The sequence below is a fragment of the Strix uralensis genome, chromosome 5 (genome assembly GCF_047716275.1).
Source record: "Strix uralensis isolate ZFMK-TIS-50842 chromosome 5, bStrUra1, whole genome shotgun sequence".
Taxonomy (NCBI): domain Eukaryota; kingdom Metazoa; phylum Chordata; class Aves; order Strigiformes; family Strigidae; genus Strix; species Strix uralensis.
In genome coordinates this window covers 34,557,719-34,578,016 of record NC_133976.1, presented here as the reverse complement: position 1 = coordinate 34,578,016, position 20,298 = coordinate 34,557,719, and the positions used below count along the sequence as shown (strand labels likewise).

At 38.3% G+C, this 20,298-nt stretch overlaps 1 protein-coding gene across 3 annotated transcripts in view; it reads left to right on the top strand.

The window, feature by feature from the left end:
- The window catches only part of NELL2 (neural EGFL like 2), a 160,846-nt gene that overhangs the window by 97,069 nt on the left and 43,479 nt on the right, over positions 1-20,298 (top strand). For all 3 annotated transcript variants that reach the window (XM_074870406.1, XM_074870407.1, XM_074870405.1), the window contains one exon: positions 18,324-18,446. In XM_074870406.1, the coding sequence (XP_074726507.1) occupies positions 18,324-18,446 (123 nt within the window). The remainder of the gene's footprint in view (positions 1-18,323; positions 18,447-20,298) is intronic.

Genomic DNA, 20,298 nt, shown 5'->3' with positions numbered 1-20,298 from the left:
GCTTTGCCCACAGCAGTCAAACTGGTGTCCTTCCTAAGCCCTCCTGTTTGGTTCCATTCTTGTGGATAGCTGGTTCCATTCTTGTGGATAACCAAACAAACTACACATCTGCTTAAATTTCAGCTAATGTCACTGAAGATGTCCCCACTTAAGAAAGATACCTGTTGGTTTGGTATATTGCTAAACTTTGATACATGGTGGGGATTTTGAGTGTGTGTTTATGTGTGTGTGTATGAAGAAGGATTTTAAAGAAACATCTCTGAAATGCTTCCATATCCATGCTGGTGCTGGGTCAGGAGATGACAGGCTAATGATGTTCTCCAGAGAATGGTAGACTCTTTTCTTTTAGAATTGCCAAACCTCCTCCACATTCTGAACATGAAGTGTTAAAAGTATAGTTATAGTCCTCAGTAAAAAATAAAGTTACCTTTAGAGGCTTCTTTCTCTTTTCTCCCCATCTTTGGAAGCCTCAGTATTAGTTGTGATAAGAAAATCTGCTTTATATGTGCCAGTGCCCAGTTTTCACTATCGTATCAGCCGGGAAATAAACTCACATCTGTGTTTTTTGGTATGGTCTATAGCCAAAGGTTGGGTCTTGCCTCCTTTTCCTTCATTAATGCTTTGTTTACAGTGTAAGTCTTCTGAGGATGCTTACGAAGAAACAGAGGCAGCATTTTTGCAATGCTAATGCAGCCCATCCTTATCCTTCAAGCACAGATGCCCCCACTATGAGAATCACCAGTCTGGTATCTGGATGGACTTGAAATGCCATGCGATTTTGTTGAAATCATATCTCATATACTGTTTATGATTCATATCTCCAGATTATCAGGGGTTTTGCTGGCTGCCCAGTTGTTACCCTTTGCTTCTTGTAAGATACAGATATTTTTGAGGGGGGGATACACTCCTGTCACATATTTTATTTATTAACATAGTACTCTGACACACTTTGGATGAATGATTCCTCTTGGCATCTAGAAACTCAAGTTCATAAAAGTGCATCTGCCTGTGGGCTTCTGTGCAGATTTCACTGGTTTATTTCTGACTTGTAAATCCATCAATTGTTTGGGACATCAACAGTCTGAGAAGTCTCTTTTTCCTATACTGTGCAGCAGAAGGGACATTTAATGGCAGGGATACTTGAGAAAAAGTTTTGCTGAGTTGCTTGTGAGGATGTGAAGGTAAAATCCATCTTTAATCCCTAGGGCATAGGCCAGGTAAAATTCCAGACTTTCAATACATCCTTTCAAATATTCGGGAAAAGTTCATTGATAGGTTCTGATGCGGGGCGGGAAATGGGTTTGCACCAGTGTACATTGGTAGGATTCCAGCTAGCCGTGAATTGTGGGTATTTTGCAGTATCATGTATTACTAGTTATTTTTGTTCCAACTGTACATTTCAGCTCCCACAAATGAGTTCCGAAAACTGAAAGGGAATGCCTCTCCTTATTTAAAATTAAGAATAAAATCTAGTTTACGTGTGAGGAATGTGGGCTGTGTTTTAGCACCTGCACTAACCTCTTTAAGAGTGGTATAGTTGCCTGAGTTTTCATGGAGGAAAGCTACTGTAAGGCTGATGTAATCCAGAGTTGAATGAAATCGTCCAACTTCTGTGTTTAAAGCTGCATGCTTGTCCTCAGTTTAATTAACGGTATACAATTGGCCTGCTTTTTCAGACACACAGGAGCATCCACAAGTCATCCTGAAGATTATAAGAGCTGATAGTGCTTGGTACAATGGTAAATGAGACCACATTTTAGTAAAAGACTAAATATGGCCACAAGATACAACTTTATTCAGCACCGCTATATACCGTTTACCCTTCACTGCTGCAAAGAAGTTAAAAAAAAAAAGTCTGTGACCTCAGATTTGTCATATGCTTATAGTATACCAGCTTTGTTACTTGAAAATATAGTAATGTGAGACATGATGACAATAAAAAAGCTAATTTCTTCCCGTTTATTTCCCTTGACTTATTTTGATGAATTTAGCAACATTTCAAGTTTTCCCCAAGTTCTGCAGCTTGTTCAACAGCTGAGCTCGTTGACTCTGCTTCAATAAAGACAGAATAATCGTGCAGGATGGTGCAAGGGACAGAGCAATAAACAAGCACACTGACAGGGGCTCGTTGCGACATCACTGGAGTGACATACCATGGCTTGAATAGGGAAATGTTTTAGTCAGCAAACCACCAGAGAAAACATTCAGTTCTGGATTTGTAATGATGTGGGCAAGGTGAACCATGTGTCTTTTCCGTCTCTGATTTTGGTGAACCCCTCTCAGTTATATTAACAGTAACGTGCATGCACATGCATTATCACACAGTGTAATCCAAACTCCACTGAGGCGATGGTGTCCAGCTATACTGACAGGGTTGCTGTTAGTAATAAACGCTCTAGAAGTCAGCTTGTATGCACAGAGCATTTTAAACTCAAAACCCGTTTGATTCTGATTTCCATTACTTGGCCCAGTTTCCATTCTGCTTTATAGTATGTCAGCCTACATGAAGCTCTCAATCCTCTTTCGTAAATTCTCTTCAGTATCCACTTTCTAGCTGTAAGATAATTCACAAAGCTAATAAAGGAATGATCATTCAAACTGAGCTTGTTGCTATGCGACCGCATTGCTAAGATAACAACGCAAGTCATTTTTATCTATCTGCTGTATCCTATACAGTGGAACTCATTTATGCTTTATTTGAATTGAATGGGGTTATTGTTGACAACTTAGTTTTGAGGCAGTTTCAACTTGGAATGAGACCTTTTTTTTTATTTCCTAGAGGATACTTTTTAGGTCCCGTTTCCTCCTTGGTTACTGACCCAGTTCATAACAACTGTTCACCTGGATATGCAATTATAGCAAGATTGATTTCTCAGCTGATCAAAATCCAACACATTTTTAAAGGGTCCTTGACAGAATATGATTTGAGTTGTTAAAGAGGGAATGTATTCCCTTGACACAAACATGAATGTATGATCTTCAGTATTGGATGCTTAATTCTTTTGCAGAAATCATTCTTTTACCAAGTGTATATGTATCTGGTATATGTGTGTATATGTGTATCTATATATCTATATCTATGAATACATTACAGACCTGGATTCCCTATTGGCCTTAGGCCTGAGGATGGTAAAAGGTATTATATCAAAAGCAAGTCTCTAACTATTTTGCATTTCTGCAGTTTCTGTGTACTGTTTAAAATCTGTTTTTCTGCAGAAGCAGATAACAGAATTGGTTATTTTGTTTTACAAGGAATATATTTTTCATTCTTAGTGCGATGAGGAATTTTTCAATATATAAAAGGAGGTACAGTTACCAACTTGAGAATATACTCAGTTTGAAACAATAGCTCAGAAGAGAGTGAGATTTTTCTTTCATGTAAAAATTCTGAAATTACAATACTTTCACTTTCAAAGATTAGCATTCCTTCATATTTATCTTACAGTATTACGACAGACATCCAGTGTACCTCCTATTTCTCAGTGTTCTGAAACCCTCTGCAGCTTTCAAGCATGGAGCATCCCTTCACAGCTTCTACAATGCAGTTATGTGCTGCGTCAGTACAATATGATTGGAAATTAGAGATGTGGGGGTAAAGCAAAATTAACTGAATATGTTGTAAAGGTAGACAATCTAACAAACCATACCTCACTGAATGAATTATTCATTTCCATAGCTAATTACATTGACTCTTCATGTTAGAATTTTACACAGGAGGTGGAACTCAGTCTGCAATTAGGACACCCCAATGTAGATGTCTTCATCTAAGCTCACACTGTAATCAACAGAGGTCAAGGATTCAGCTGGACCCAACTTGGTTGTCTATTTACAGGTTCTAGGCAGTCGTCATCGTGGAATTAGCAGATCCGACACAAGACCTATGTTGTAGATCTTGCACTTTTTGAGTTCTGCTGGATGGAAGTGGAGTAAGTTACCTCTTTCCACAGGTTTGAGCAACTGAATCCCATGTTAGGTATTTATTTTACACTTACGGAGTTTTGCAGGTTACACTGACCGAAACGGGAATTTAGATATCTATAGCAAGATCTGGTTGCCTAGTTATAGGTCTAGTGCCTTTTTAGATTCTGTGGTGTGTCCTGCTTGCTCTCCAACTGCTGTTACAGGCTTCCTGTAGAGCCTTGTGTTACAGCCTTTGCTGATGTCTTGGATATCCGTGAGGTGTCAGGCCAGATGTGACTTGTTAGTTAGGTATATGTTTATGCAGTGGAATCTTGCCCAGCAATGCACACATAGACACCTGAATTTAGATACCTAATCTGGAGCTGAATTGCACCCAGAATTACCAGAAACCAAACAGCTGCAGTTTTTCTTTAGAAGAGTTTAAGTACAAAGGACTGTAGAGTACATGGGGTATTGTCTGGTTGAAACTTCATCTGTTCATCCCAATACTGGATGGTAGTTGTGGACTGTGGGAATTAGGATGATGGTAGCAAGAGGATAGCTGGTATTAATTAACTGCAACGTGACATCCTTTCACAGCTGGACCTCCCCTGGACCATCCTTCTGTGGATGATCACAGACTGTAAAAGATAGACTGCAAAGATCAGGAAACACAGTGGTTAGCCTTGAGAACAGTTTCTTTGAAGTTGTAAGGATCTTTCTGGCTCAGGAAATGGGAATCTGCTGCTGTCTAATTGAGTGAGCCAGAAGTGAAGGAAGTTGGATAGCTCACATGTATCATGTCTGAGCCAGCTGGTGATTGCCCCATGCCAGGAGAGCATAGCCTGTTTTCCAAGGGACTCCAGCCAAGGTCAATGAGAGACTGGAGCTACTGTATGAAGCAAGACAGTTTTTAAAAAAGGAATAGTGGAGTTATTTAAGGTTATGTGGTCATGCAATATTGAAGTCAGCAGTTTTCTACACATTCACAGTAAAATCAAGGTGACTATGGCCATGATATAAATTAGCAAGATTTTAAGGGTAGTGAATACAGCTGGCAGTATATGGATATAATGTCTGTCTGTCGTCATCTACTGTTGGAAAACATTTCCAATCTTAAGGTAACACAGTTGTAAGAAAAGGCAGATGGTAAGAAAGATAACTGTCTGTCAAGACTCATAAGAGGAGACATAACATTTTTAAATTTTGTCCAGGGCTTCAAAAGCCTTTTAATATTATAGCTGCAAGTTTTTCCTTTGAATGAATATCGAAGTTTCCCATTTAGACAGATAGGCATCCCTGAATTACTTCTGTTCAGACAATCTGTGAGCATGGAAACTTTTAATTCTGTATAATTTGATTCCCACTGCATGCCAAATGGCATGTCCGGTAATCATTGACTCCTGAAACAACTTAGAAGTGTCCTTTGTTTCTCATGAAATGTTTATAAGAGATAAACCTGCTTTATGTTAAATGGCAGACTGTTGCCTTAACTCATGTTTTATACTGTCAGTTATTATAATTTAGTATTTGTCATCTTAACTGACAAATCCTTCCTGGGTTTGTCTATGCGATAAATCTTTATCAATATTACTCCCCTTTGTCAGTCTTTTGGACTGATGATTATTGATTTACAAAACCATATGTACTTCACTGCATCAAACTGCTTCTTCAAATAAGAAATTCATTTCTACAGCCAGAATGATTTAGAAGTGGCCTTTTGGCTTACAACCCTCTCTTCCAACCCTGTGCTTGAGTAGTGGCCTTACTTGTGGTACAGACCCCTCAACCACAGAAGGAGTTGCATCCTTGCTAGTCCTTCTTTGCACATAGATTATGCTGAAATCTACCCTGAAATGCATTGGTGCGCAAAGTAAACATATTGAGCTTATCCACTTCACTGACTCATCTGGTGTTTGTGTTCCTATGTGTAATCCCAAAGAAAGGCTTGTATTTTTAGTTCTGCATGTAACTTCTGATTCATGCTGAAATGTGCTGACGATTCTGCAACCAGGCTGTGTCTGGTCCTGCATGAATGCGTAGCGTGGAAGCTAAACTCATACTTTTTCTGCCCTTCTAATTTTGTCTAAAACTAGTTTCAGTTCCCAAATTTGCTCTGTCTGTGTTTGCCAGCTCATCTAAATGAATAAAGAAGACAGAGTGGCAGGACCTCTTGACAGCAGTCAGAAAGAGCGGGCCAACAAGAAGGAACAAATACCACCTACTGAGAAAATATTGGAACCCATCCTTAGGATTTTGTTCTACTGATGCCCCAAGGAGGACTGGCCAAGTCATCATCATTAATTTGAAAAGTCACATTCATACGAAGGGCAGCATTGCTGTCCATGTTGTGCTCCTGTACAACATAATCCTAAGGTTCTTGGGTGTAATTTCACTTTTCTTAGTGAAGTTACATATTGTGAGAGTGTTTCTGAAAGTACTGTGTCTATAAAAGATACTTGATATTTTTACTGAGGACATTCTCAATATACAGAACTGTTCTGTCTTGTCTTTTTTTTTTTTTTTTTTTTTTAAGAACACACTAGTGGTTTTGAGGCATCTTCAAGACTGAACTAGAAAACTGAAAACAGAAATTATTTCAGAAATGGTAATCAATTTACTTTCTTCAAGTCAGTCCCATTTACAATTTATGTAGTCAGATGTGCAAAAATTGAGGCCCTCCCCATCAAATAACAAAAAACTGAAAATCTCGATGTTTCTCTTGAGAACCAAGAGCTCTGTCAACAACCTTAGCAATAAATTAAGAGGCTGCTCTACCTAAATGGTTTGTAGGAGTTTTTCTAGGAGTATTTTTTCTTTCTGACAAGCGTCCGAATCATCTTAAAAAGACTGTAGCTGTTTCCTACTGTTGTTAAATGCTGCAATCTTTTCACATAATCTTAAGTATATTCTTAGGAGAAATGGTACAAGGAGTTGTATCTATTTTATATTTTAAAAGTAAACGATATTTCAGGGAAACACTTGCAGTCAGCTAGCTTGATTAGTCTGTAACTCACATTGCTCTAAATCAAAAGTCACAGTTGTCTTCTGTAGGTGTTCTTTAAAATTGTCACAAGAAGGCAATGAGAATTAAGTAACTTGATGTTTTATCACTTAATTTTTTTACCTCATGTTTTGGTTTGGGAATGAGCATTTTGTGAAAATGTCAATGTACTTATTTATTTGCATTTTATTCCTTCATTTGATTTATCTGTTTCAGTGTGTTTCCCTTCCAATATTTTAATAAAATAAATGTGCATTTGATTTAAATGGGGAACAGAATTTCATTGTGAATACTTATTTCCTAATGCAAAATAATATTAGAGTGGTAGACTGTTTAATCAAGCAATAAAAGATGAATTTATACTATCCCAAATATCTGTCTTGGCAGATATTGGAACTAATTTGTAAATACTTCCTAAGTTAATGTCCAAGTCACATGGAAATGGAGATTTGGACTGGAGTGACAAAGATAAGCAGCTCTGAGTCACACAGATCAATCACCAGGGAGAATATATTGTCAGCAACAGTAATTACAGCAGGTAATTGTGTCGTTTACCCTGTTACAGACCAGTAAATGTGATGAGTTTGGAACATACCAGCTGTCACACAGTGTTAACTTTGATGTTCAGGGTTTAGAAACCTGTAGTAGAATCTTCTAATGACAGTCACACTGTTCAAAGCAGGCATAAATGACCAATTCTTTTCAAGATAAGAGGCTTGATATCTGGATAAGAGAGTGTCCATGAAGAGTAATCTCTTTTAATTTTTTCCCATGTTTTTAACAAGTTTGGAGTGTGCACATGCTTGGTGAGAAGAATTTATTACCTTGTTCCTAGCCTTCAGAAGGTGGAAATGGATGTAGAATTCAGCTTAACTTCTGTCTACATCATTTTAATGTCTGGGATGTAAATAGAGACTGTGGTTGGTGCTCACCTGAACAGATATTCCAATCTGCTTTGAATACCCTGTGTTTATTCACTTAGTACACCTTCCATGGAGTGGGCTTCATCTTAGTTTGAAGTCCTCCATCTCAGCATCTCAACTTAAATAGTGCTTAGGGATATGGTGTAGTTGAGAACTGTCAGTGTTAGGTTAATGGTTGGACTAGATGATCTTCAAGGTCTTTTCCAACCTTGATGATTCTGTGATTCTGTGATTCTGAAGTAGAATTACAATGGTGAAGTCATCCTGGAATGACAGTAGTATTAGGAAAATGGAATATCTGGTCAAGGCTTGCTTTTTTCTTAACTCTGTAGTTTGATTCTAAATTCATATTTTGAGTATTTGAGACCTGAACAATACTGAAGACTTAATGTTATCCGTGGTTCTGCTTATTAGAGCAATTCATGGTGTTCTTAAATAAGACAGCGAATTTCATGGCAGAATTTTTCAGATGTGTAAAGTTTGCTAAGATGGGCTTATGGAAATATTTATCAGTATAAAATGCACATAATTATCCATATATGTAAGCACAGAAATAATTATTTGAAGGTTTGATTTGCCCTAGCAGTTGGACTGTGGCAACAAAAGCATAGTGTGAGCTAGAAAATCTACCTGTGAAACAAGTAACTTAGCCAGGGTCAAGTTTCGTACCATTGCAGGGTGGGAAAGGAAAGATGAAAGCTAGTTTCACTGCATCTCCATTACTATGCTGTGCTGTTTTGTGTTAGAAGCAGTGCAGACAACTCCGCAGGTTATCTCGTGGCATCGAGGACTATGTCTAAACTGCAGAAGCCAGGAGCACTTCCTGGCTTCCAAGGCTATGTGTGTGTGTTAGCTCTTCCCTGACACTATGCTGTGGTGCGAACGGGCTGTACCATTCTCCCCAAGTGCTTTGTTTCCAGGGCAGGCAGCTTAGGTGCAGTGTTTGTGAAGGATACGTTTGCTGTGCTGTTTTGGTGTGCCTCCATAAACTATCAGGGAGGATGCACCCTAGGGAAAATTTGGAGCATCACTAGAGATGGTATCAAGGCTGACCTAAGGACAAAGCATCAATATTGTTCTGCTTTACCATCACGGAAGTGTATTTTGGTCCCCATTTTCAAGTAGAGAGCCCTGTTCAGAATCAGGTGAGCAACACTGAAGGAAGGACTTCTTGCTCCATAGAGCTCAAGCATTACAGTTGTCTTATCAAAAATAGTACTGTCCTACTTGATAGCCAGTAAGTCATCTGAGTGCCTGTGTCGCAGTACTGCCAGGGAAATAGGAGGAACCATCTCATGCATTAAGAAATCTCCCTGCTGCATAAGAGGACAGAAAACCCATTTGTTTCCTAATATTTATGATTAGGTAAGTTGCTCCAGACTCCTGCAGACAAGACCAAGATCAAAGCAACAGCAGCATTTCATCCATCACTGTGGTGTCTCTTGTTTTCACCTGCCAAGCAGTGTCCTTGATAATGGTGCTGTATGTTGTAACTGTGATGTCCCAGGACGCCCTGGAATGAGTTGGCAAACCCTGGTCATGATGCTTTCCCAAAAAAATAGTAGAGAGGCACCAGCTGTCTCTAGAGAGCTTTGAGTACGTCTGTGTTTAATCAAACCAACTTTGGCCAGTAGTTGATTGCTGAGACATCTTTCTGCTTTCCCATTGTATATCTGTCCTTCTGTTAACTCTGTGCTGAAAAAGTGTTGCTCAGAGGTGTTTTTGTGTAGCCCTCTGGTTATGTAGATGGTCTGTAAGTTGTTACTAGTGAAATACGAGAACACGCAGCAAATTAAGAGCCTCAGCAGCAGTTAGAGAGCCACCTTCCTGCTTTCTTTGTATGACAGAAGTATGTGTAGGATGGAGGCCAAATATTCAACATGTATCTGTTGCTGGTGGCAGACTTGTATAACATGGAGCCTTTTAGTAAGGAAACAGTAAATTAAAAGGGCTGACATTAGGAGAAGTAGTAAAATAAACATTTTTCACTTGGCTCAGGAAATGAGAGTAGCATAGTTACAACTCTAGTCTGGCAATTCTACTAGCAGTAAAGTAGGGAGCACTACTATAGATGTAGAATTTGCTATCATTGCCACTTTTGACAACATAATAGAAGATTTTGAAAGCACGAGTTTATAGTAAGTGCCTATGAGATTTCATGCACAATGCAAGTTGAAATTTAAAAAGATTTACCTAGGAACAAATAATGCATCTGGCAAGATTAAAAAAAAAAAAAAGATGAATTTATGGAGAAAGTCTACGTGATGAAATACCTTTTAAAAGATAGAAACCTTGTTTTAAAATGTCAATGGTAAAAGAGACAAGATACTAAGAGATCAGTTTGTATTAAGGCAAGAAAGAAGTGGGTGACAAGGTCACAGACCTTATGTCTAGACTGAAATCTCTTAAGGTGGGATTTTCAAAATCATTTTGCATTTGCATTACAGTCCTGCCATTGAAATCAGTGGGAGTTACAGATTTTCCTTTAGGGGAAACAGTTAGGTCTGTGTTAAGTGCTTTAGAAAATCCTTCCCTTAAACTTTTCTGTTCAAGAAGGAATATAGAAAATGGCAGACATGAAGGGAAGTGGGGATAAATTGAAGCTTTTTTAACTTTAGCTGTCATACTAAATATTCTTCAATATATTTCCTCTTCCTAACTGGTTTAAAAGTGTAAAAATTTGCAGGATGTTAGATGAAGTAACAGTGATTAAAATGACAATAGAAGCCTCCACGAGATGAGTGTGAGTATTTTACAAAAATGTCTTGTTTCATGAAATCAGAAATCACAATTAAAACACCTTTTGAAGATGATGAAACTTAGGTAGGTTTAAGAAAGTTTAAATCATTTGCTGAAGAGCTGTGAAGGAAGATGGAGGGATTAATGGTAGGCCTGCCTTGAAATACGTATTTTACCCATCAACTTGTTTGTTGTCATGGAGACTGAGAATATCTTTGTCTTCCCTGAGTTCCAGGAGATCTTGGCACAGACTTCTTGGTGTGCAGGTACCACAGGAAGTGTGGACCGGTCAACATTCAAATCGAGTGTTCGGCTTTTCAAGCTGAGGAGAGTGTACCCTGCCATAAAATCCATTATTAGAGCTACAGAATTTGGAATTACTAGTGGACAATTCAAAGGGACTTACAGCTAAGAATTATGTATCCCTTTAATCTAGGAGGAAAACCCAGATCAGGAATAACCCAAAAATAAAGAAAAGAGATTTTGTGCAAAGAAGAAAGTCTTAAAGTAAAAGGGTAGCAAAAAAAAGTGTATGTCTCTGGCTTTGGTCTGTGACATGGTTTTCTTTAGATGGAAGTCTGTTGTGAAATAAAATGTAAAATTGAAAATCTTCTTAGAACAAACTTTTGATAATCTAGTGTTTACTAGGATTACAATGTCCCATATTTTTGGAAGTTATATTTGCATATAAATATGCAGTATTTCTCTAGGAATTTTTGGTCCCAGGTTCTTTCTTGTGCTCTCCACATTGGTAAAGAACAGTGCACACATTAAAAGTTTTGGTTCTCTGTGAGAGAAAATAACTTCACAATTGGAAATAGGTGTTTTAGGGATGGATTTCATCATCACATTCATTGTCAGGATTTGTCTTGTAAAACAAATTATATCGGTTCCAAAAGTCCAACTCAGTCCATGCCTGTCTAGAGTCTCGTCAGAGCTACAGCCACCTCAGGGCTTTCTCCAAAGCCCTCCTAGCCTTACAGGCAGATGCAAGGAGAGTGAGTGCTTGTTCCTTCTCTTGATCAAGGGTTTTTTCAGCTGCTTTTAATCCTGCATCAATAATTGCCAGTAATATAGATTTTCTGTTATATCTTCTTAGTAGTATAACTAAGATGCAGTCTTGGAGCTTTCTTATAATGGGTATGAAAAGGAACACTGGATTTTGGCCATATCCCCAAGTGGATTTTCTCCCTAAGGTTTTGTTACAGTTTTGTTGTTTTTCCATTTGTATCATATTAACACCAAATAAAGAATAAATAAATAAGCTAATAGATAAAAAAGAGAAGTAAACATCTGGAAGAGAAGATGATAGCAACTGTTCTCCCTGAAGAACAGCAATGGACTAAGTAACTACAGACAGAAACAGCATTTCAGAAAGCAGGATGGTCTCTGAACAGACGAAAATAGAACATGCAGATGCCAGAGCTATTTTTATCATCAACATAATTAAGAGAAAAAAGTAGGAAAATTCTGGACATAGATCTACAGAAATTGTTTATGGCTGCACTGAAGAAAGAATTAGAAAATGAAGACCAAGAGCAGCATGTATACATGGGAATGGATGAAGGTGAAAATCAATCAAGTAGCAGGATTAGCAGTGAATGGACTATTCTAGGGAGACCTGGCTTTTCATATCCCCAGCTTTGAACTGAGGACAGCTGCTGGTGGTCATTAATTAGTGATTAATGACTTAAGTGTTAACTAAGGGTAAACTGTGTGATGGTAACTCTGTGAGTAATTAAAGCATGGGTTCCATTTTGCATTTGAATTAAGGAATATCTATTGAAAAATTAATTGGGATATACATGAATTGGGGAATATCAATCCACAAATTAAACATAAATATATGGAAAACATAGAATCATAGAACTGTTTAGGTTGGAAAAGACCTTTAAGATCATTGAGTCCAACCATTAACCTAGCACTGCCAAGTCCACCACTAAACCATGCCCCTAAGCACCACATCTCACATCTACACATCTTTTAAATATCTCCAGGGATGGTGACTCCACCACTTTCCTGGGCAGCCTGTTCCAATGCTTGATAACCCTTTCAAGGAAGAAATTTTTCCTAATACCCAGTCTAAACCTCCTCTGGCACAACTTGAGTCTGTTTCCTCTTGTCCTATTGCTTTTTACTTGGAAGAAGAGACTGACACCCACCTCACTACAACCTACTTTCAGGTAGTTGTAGAGAGCAATAAGGTCTCCCCTGAGCCTCCTTTTCTCCAGGCTAAACAACCCCAGTTCCCTCAGCTGCTCCTCACAAGACTTGTTCTCTAGACCCTTCACCAGCTTTGTTGCCCTTCTTTGGACATGCTCCAGCAAATAACATAAGTCAATAAATTTACAGCATTCGCTCTTTGAAAATAGTGTGCATATAATGAGACTTTAAGTAACCCTGCCAATTAGAGTTTAAACTAGTTAATATGAAGTCTTAAAGAAATTAACCATCTGTCACTTCCCAAATGATCTTAATGGAATAAGTCTTCCAAACTACCCATATAATTGCTACTAATTTTTGTCTTGTACATGAACAATATGGGGTAAAAAAAGCTTGTAATTAAGATAAACTGTAAGTGGGCATTTAAGTATGTCAGCTATTGATAATTTAAGTAATTCTTATCTGTTGTCACTGCCACATCAGATGGCCAGCTGGTCACCACGGTTCTATAGATCTATACCAAATCAATGGGAGGGAGACAGGAGGGTGAAAGTAATTTGAGTTCAAGAATGCAGAGTCATCGAAAGGAGAAAATACCTAATATATTTTAATTTAATCCTGGTCCACAAGTTTCTCACTCAGAAATTAATATCTGTTGCATTGTGTTACAAGATTACAATTGAAGGGGTGTGTTTTATTTACATTTTTGTGAACTTTTATGCATTCCTGTGCCTCAAGTGTGATCTCAGCTCTTATCTTCCAGTGTTGGTAATGGATAGTTGAGGAAAATTGTTAGCATAATATTCTTTACCCATAAGTAAGTGATGCAACCCAGTCATCATTCCTTTTTGCTGTTAGATTGGATTCTGTTTGTTATTTGTTTTTTTCTTAGACATTTGCAGAATTTGGATGTGCAAGGCAAATATTGGGAAGGCTTGCAGTATGCAAGTAGGAAATGTACGGACTTCTGTTTATTTTTGATCATGAAATACACAGTAGGAAGGATAGGGACTGATGTTGCATAGTGTTAGGACGATGAGGGGGAGGCAGGTGACAGACCTTGTGGACAACATGTTAAATTTTACTAAGTTCTGCAAGAATCTCTGCACAGATAATAAACTTGACAAAACAGATCCCCATCTGTCATTACATTGACATACATCACAGGGTATAGTGGGTCCTGATCAGTTTATACCATCAGTCTCTCTAGGATGCACTACTTCACCCTAGATTACTCACCCTAGAGTAACAGCATTTTTGTCAAGCAAATCATATGGAATATTCTAGAATAGTATTTCAAAATGAACCAAAGTAAGATTAAGTACATCACCCTTACTGTATGTGCATATATATATATGTACGTATGTGTATATATATTTGTGTGTATTTAATCTATTTGCTGCACATCCAAATATGCATAAGTGAATTAATTGCACTGTTACATAATTTTTTGCATCTCTAAGTCATCTGTGTCAAAAGAACTATTTGAGCACTTACTGTTACTGTTGTTATTACCACGGAGCAATAGCAAATTTTGAAGTTAAAAATTATTTTCTATCTAGAAAGACCTTAATCCAGAGATAGTCGAGTCAATATAAATACTATATTTAAAACTTGTTTCCCAGAACAGAGATTTTATGAATTTTAACACGGTTGAGCATAGAGTCCTGAACAATGCAAAATGGAATTTAGATATATTAGGTAATAAAGCTTTAGAAGTAATCATTGAAACCTGTGCATTTATGCAAATTCAGGTTTGTTAATCATTAAAATCTCTTTGCAAAAGTAATTTTTATTTCTTTGTCTCTGTAATGCTATTGTACCTGGCCTGTCCCCATCTTCATTATGGTGTGCAGTGAAATAAGTATAAAACTTTTGATAAATGTCTGTCACATGATTTCTAAAGATGCTTGAAATAAATGTCTTCAGCATTGCTTCTTGCAGCATCAGAAATATATTTGGGCAGTACTGACATTTGTGAATATGCAAATAATGTTTCTATACTGTTTTTTGAACTTAAAAACCATGTTAATGGTTCTCTTTAAATGATTCTTTTATAAATTGCTTTTTTGCTTCTTTGTAATGCACGGTTCTGTCTGCTTCTACAGTTCCTGGTTTGATATTTAAGATTGCTGAACTCAGTCTCTGCAATGTGTTCCTTATTTAAGGTGGATTTCCAAGTGTTTGATTAAAAAAAGAAACCTAAGTGATAAGCATGAATTAATGAAGAATTACCAACAGAGCACCACCCTTTTTATTACAAATAAATACTTCTATCTTTAATAAAGCTGGACAGTCTACCTTGTTATTAATAGAGGATTCTGGAAGAAGCTGTTTCTGGTGGTCTCTGTAAGTTGGTGTGGATAGTGTGCCATGTGCTGGAAGAGTGAATGTAGTAAGATGCTTTATGTACAGCATTTTTTTGGGTGTAGTTTAACCATTTGTAATCAGTCCATAAAAGAGCCAGTCCTGAAGTATAGGCTGACTGCTCTGTTAAGTGCCACTGTAAGAAGGAATATAAAGAAGTACTATATTTAAATGGTTTTAGTTGTGTTATTGAAGCTAAGATCAGAAAATCTAGACGAATTGTAAAACATCCCGATTCTTTTTTTGTTGATTTTTTCCATTCCTATTGTTTTAAAATCTCTGCTTCTTTAACTGAATCAAAATTTCCTCTTACTCTCTCATTTTCGTCCTAAAAAATGACATGTAAACTTCAGTCCAAGAATCATTTATCAGACCTGTGAATATCTCATGAGTCACTAATATTTGATTTAAATAAAAATAGACCTGAAGTTTGAGCAGATAACCACAGAAATAGAAGTGCTGGCTGTTTTGATGCAGTTTGGGTTATGTGCTGGACCCTCTTCCTGAAATGTTAGCAAGCGTCCTCCATGAACTTTCCTGCAGGATAAGAAACACTGAAGTTTCTTACGTAGGTTAAGAAACCAGGCATATTATCTTTGAATCCAAGCCCCATTACTTAGCTGATGGAAGTTTAATCTTACTGATACTGTACATTTTAAGAAAAATCTGAAAGACTCAGTAGATTTTCTTAGCCCAGAGAGTAAATGTTAGGAAGGCACACTCAAATGTGACAGTCATCTTTTTATATGAAGGACATACATCTGTGCAAATGGTCTTCAAGGCCCCAGTACTGCAAGGTGTTAGAAATATGGTTAATACCTTGTTGTAGCAGAATACCAAGTTTGCTTGGCATAGAGGCCACAGCACTTGCCCTGCCTGTGGGTGCCTTGGTGGGCTTTCAGAGCTGCTCCAGCCACGTGCGTGGAGCCATTCCTTTTATTGTGACAGTCTGTGATCACCTGCTTTCCTCTAATATACTCTTACCCTAACAAAGAGCTCCTGTACATGCCAGGGATGCTTTTGCATTCCTAAGGCATAGGGTGGATGGCTACACTTCCTCGTTGAGGATGATGCTTAATTTGTTAAATTCAGTTATTTGAGCTGACTTTACCGGTGCGATGTATTGTTGCACAGACCTCCTGAGATACCAAGATAATGGCTTTGCAAGATATTTTGGCCTGTGGAATGCATAATGTTTCACACATTTCCATAGTTATTTTCCTGTTGTATGTTATATAGAACCTTTAAAAATGAGAAAATAATTTATATTTAATATTTAAATAGCATACCATATTTAAATAATATCATAATATTAACACGAACTAAGAAAGCCATGCTATTGTTACAGTACAAATAACACTTTTTACCTAATTTACATGGTCATTATTTTTCTTTTATTTAATGAACTGATTTAGCATAAATAGTGTTTCAGCCAGCATAAGAGATTTCACTATGTTGGGAGGTCAGAGTCAAATATTGTAACTGGATTTTAGAAGGGCTGGATCATTTGGTGTACAATAAAAATTCTAGTTATTCATACTGAGAGCAAAGTAATTACATCTCGTGCTTCAGGGCAGAGGCCTGCAGCCCATGTTCTGCTGTATCCAGTGAGGGACCCAGCTCAGTAAATGCTGGTGCCTCAGGGCTGAGGGTTGAGGAGAGCATTGTTGGTGATGTGAGAGACACATAAGTCCTTGTTTAGAAGAGGGATATTAGATTAATGGTATTAAAAAACAAATAACAACAACAAACCCACAAAAAAAAAATTAAACCTGTGTAGTGTTTAAAACTGATTAGTTATGTTGCAGTGAATTTTTTTCCCCTTTTAAACACCAGGTACTTGCCATTACTTGAGGACGGTTTACATCTACTGATGGATTAGAGATGTACCATTCTGCCAGTTTTATACTCCTACAGTTTATGGCCAGTATTGAAATAGCAAGTTGAACGTATCCATAGTAGTTTGCAAATGTTAAGAAATTAATTTTCCTGACAACTTTGTGGGGTATGTGCAGACTTCAGCTCTTTATTTATAAAGGGGAAGATTCAGAGCAGTATGACATACCCAAAACTGGGGAAGAAAGAGCATTCAATTCCAGATTTAAGGTTTGTGTCAGATAGCCAGAACTGGCATAAGCTGCACTAATAAATTTTGCTAAAACCTGCACAGAATGATGGTGAAAAGCTCACGTGCAGGTTAGTCCATGTGTGCTGATTGAAATTAGGTGCCTTCATGTTCCTCAAACAGTCGGTTTTCCTGAAATTAAAATTTCAGGGGTCTGAAATTATTTATGGATAGATGAATACTGTTGATTTAAAGAAAATGCAAGGAATATTTCCAGAAGACAGAAACATTACATTTTGATGCCTGCAGACTAAGGTATTGCATTTTGAAAACGCAAAGCTTTTCACATAGCATTTTGAAATGACACTTTAGAGCATTTTATTTTGAAATTGCATTTTCTATTTATTAAAAATCACAAACTAAACCATTAAAATGTTCAGTAACCTAAACATTTATACAATACTTTTTTGTTTCGGATTAAACAGTGCATTGCAAGTTAACACAAAATCATATTGTCCAGACTTTTCATTTATTCCCAAAAGGAGTATTTCCCAGTTTGTCTAAGTCAAGTCACCAGACTGGGGAGTCTCATCCATTGCACTCCAGTGCTAGGAAGTGCCATGCCAAAAGTCCCTTGAACAGGAGGCAGACCTTTCTTTTTGGATTATTTGTTTCATCTGTATAAAGTGCTGCGTACACACTGAAGGGCTGCGTTTTGAAGTCCTGCCTTCTGCTAACTGTATCTTTTGCAGTTTGGAGCATGTGTCTCACACCATTAGTCATCTTTGTGAAGGAAACCCTATGAATCCCTCATAAGATAAACCTGCATGAATAAATTATACAGTAGAACTAGCATATGGATTTTCAGTATGCTAGCCAGCTTTTTGTCAAATGTTTATGAGAACACTGTAGCCTACATAGAAAGTGTAATGATTGTGGCTCCCTGTTAATGAAAGTGGAATTATGCTGCAGCACAGTTATCACATACTAGTATGTGCTAAAAATATATACCCTGACCATCCCATGGTTACATGTTCACATAGCCCTATTGTCAGTAACTACTATTGTGTTTATCTCTTTTTAACGTGGAAACGTATATAAAGCTTTTATTTTGTTGTGTTTTAAAAACTCAGGGCCATCTCATTCTTGTTTCCCTTTTCAGAGCATGACGAATGTATAACGAACCAGCACAACTGTGATGAAAATGCGCTCTGTTTCAACACCGTGGGTGGGCACAACTGTGTCTGCAAGCCGGGTTACACAGGAAATGGTACCATCTGCAAAGGTAAAGCTCTGAAAACCCTGGGGTTTGGCAGTCTTTGGACTGGGTGAGATGCTTTGTCATAGTTGATGCAAATCTGGTCACGTGCCTTGAAGAAGACACGTGAAATGCTAGGCTAGGCATCTAGGTCCTACACCTATAAGAAGATTTTCATAGGCAGATATACACTGACTTTGCAGAGTTCACAGTAATTTGAGAATGATGTATACATAGATAGCATGCTCTAAAATTTGTAGTAGTTATGTTTCATTTTTGTGTCAAGTTAGCAGTTTCTATACATGCTACACCATTCAAGGAAGCCCACAGTTACTAACAAAGTTACAGATGTGAAAATGTTGCCAGATCTACATTGTTCATGGTCAATCACTTGTTATTTTGCTTGAATTAACTGAAAGTTGTTTGTTATGCTGTGTCTTTTTATTGTAAATGAGAAGAGCAGTAGATATGCATGTACAAAACCTTTGCTGCACGTGAAGTGATGCCTTATTTTTTAACATTCTTATTCACTAGTAAATATTAGGTTACACTTCTCATCTTAGAAAGATGCTTTCCCAGAGATACAATGCTACTTTTTTTCCCGTTGCATTTCACATCAGAGGAGATGATACTTGGTACTTGGGCCCAAATTCTTGGAACTCCTCAGGCTCTGAGCATAGGATTTAGAGGATACTTGAAAATAAAAGTAGTGTAGCTCTAGGGGAACTGGCTCAGACAGGAGAAGTGGTCCAGCTGCAGCAATAGCATACCCAGCATTCCTTGAAATTGTGTCTCAGTCCTCTTGACCTGTTAGATGTCAGGATCTAAGGGGCTGGAGTTAACATTGGGAATATATCATAGATACAGAATCACAGAATCATCTAGGTTGGAAAAGACCTTGAAGATCACCTAGTCCAACCATTAACCTAACACTGACAGCTCCCAACTACACCGTGTCCCTAAGTGCTATGTCAACGTGACTCTTAAACATCTCCAGGGATGGGGACTCCACCACTGCCCTGGGCAGCCCATTCCAACACCTGTCTGGGGGTTGTTGTGGCCAAAGTGCAGAACCCAGCATTTGGCCTTATTGAAACTCATACAGTTGGCCTGAGCCCATCGCTTCAGCCTGTCCAGATCTCTCTACAGAGCCTCCCTACCCTCGAGCGGATCAACACTCCCACCCAACTTGGTATCATATGCAAACCTACTGAGGGTGCACTTGATCCCCTTGTCTACATCATCAATAAAGATGTTAAACAGGAGTGGCCCCAAAACCGAGCCCTGGGGGACACCACTCGTGACCAGCCGCCAACTGGATTTAACTCCGTTCACCACAACTCTTTGGGCCCGGCCATCCAGCCAGTTTTTTACCCAGCAAAGCGTGTGTCCATCCAAGCCTCAAGCATCCAGTTTTGCCAGGAGAATGCTGTGGGAAACGTTGTCAAAGGCCTTACTGAAGTCAAGGTAGACAACATCCACAGCCTTTCCCTTATCCAATAAGCGAGTCGCCCTGTTGTAGAAGATCAGATTTGTCAGGCAGGACCTGCCTTTCATAAACCCATGCTGACTGGGTCTGATCATCTGATTGTCCTGCATGTGTTGTATGATGGTACTCTGGATGAGCTGCTCCATCAGCTTCCCGGGCACCGACGTCAAGCTGACAGGGATCATCCTTCCGACCCTTCTTATAGATGGGCATCACGTTGGCCAATTTCCAATCTGTCAGGACCTCCCTGGTCAGCCAGGACTGCTGGTAAATGATGGAAAGTGGCTTGGTGAGCACCCCAGCCAGCTCCTTCAGCACCCTTGGGTGTATCCCATCCAGTCCCATAGAGTTGTGTGTGTCTCTGTGATGCAGTAAGTCACTGACTATCTC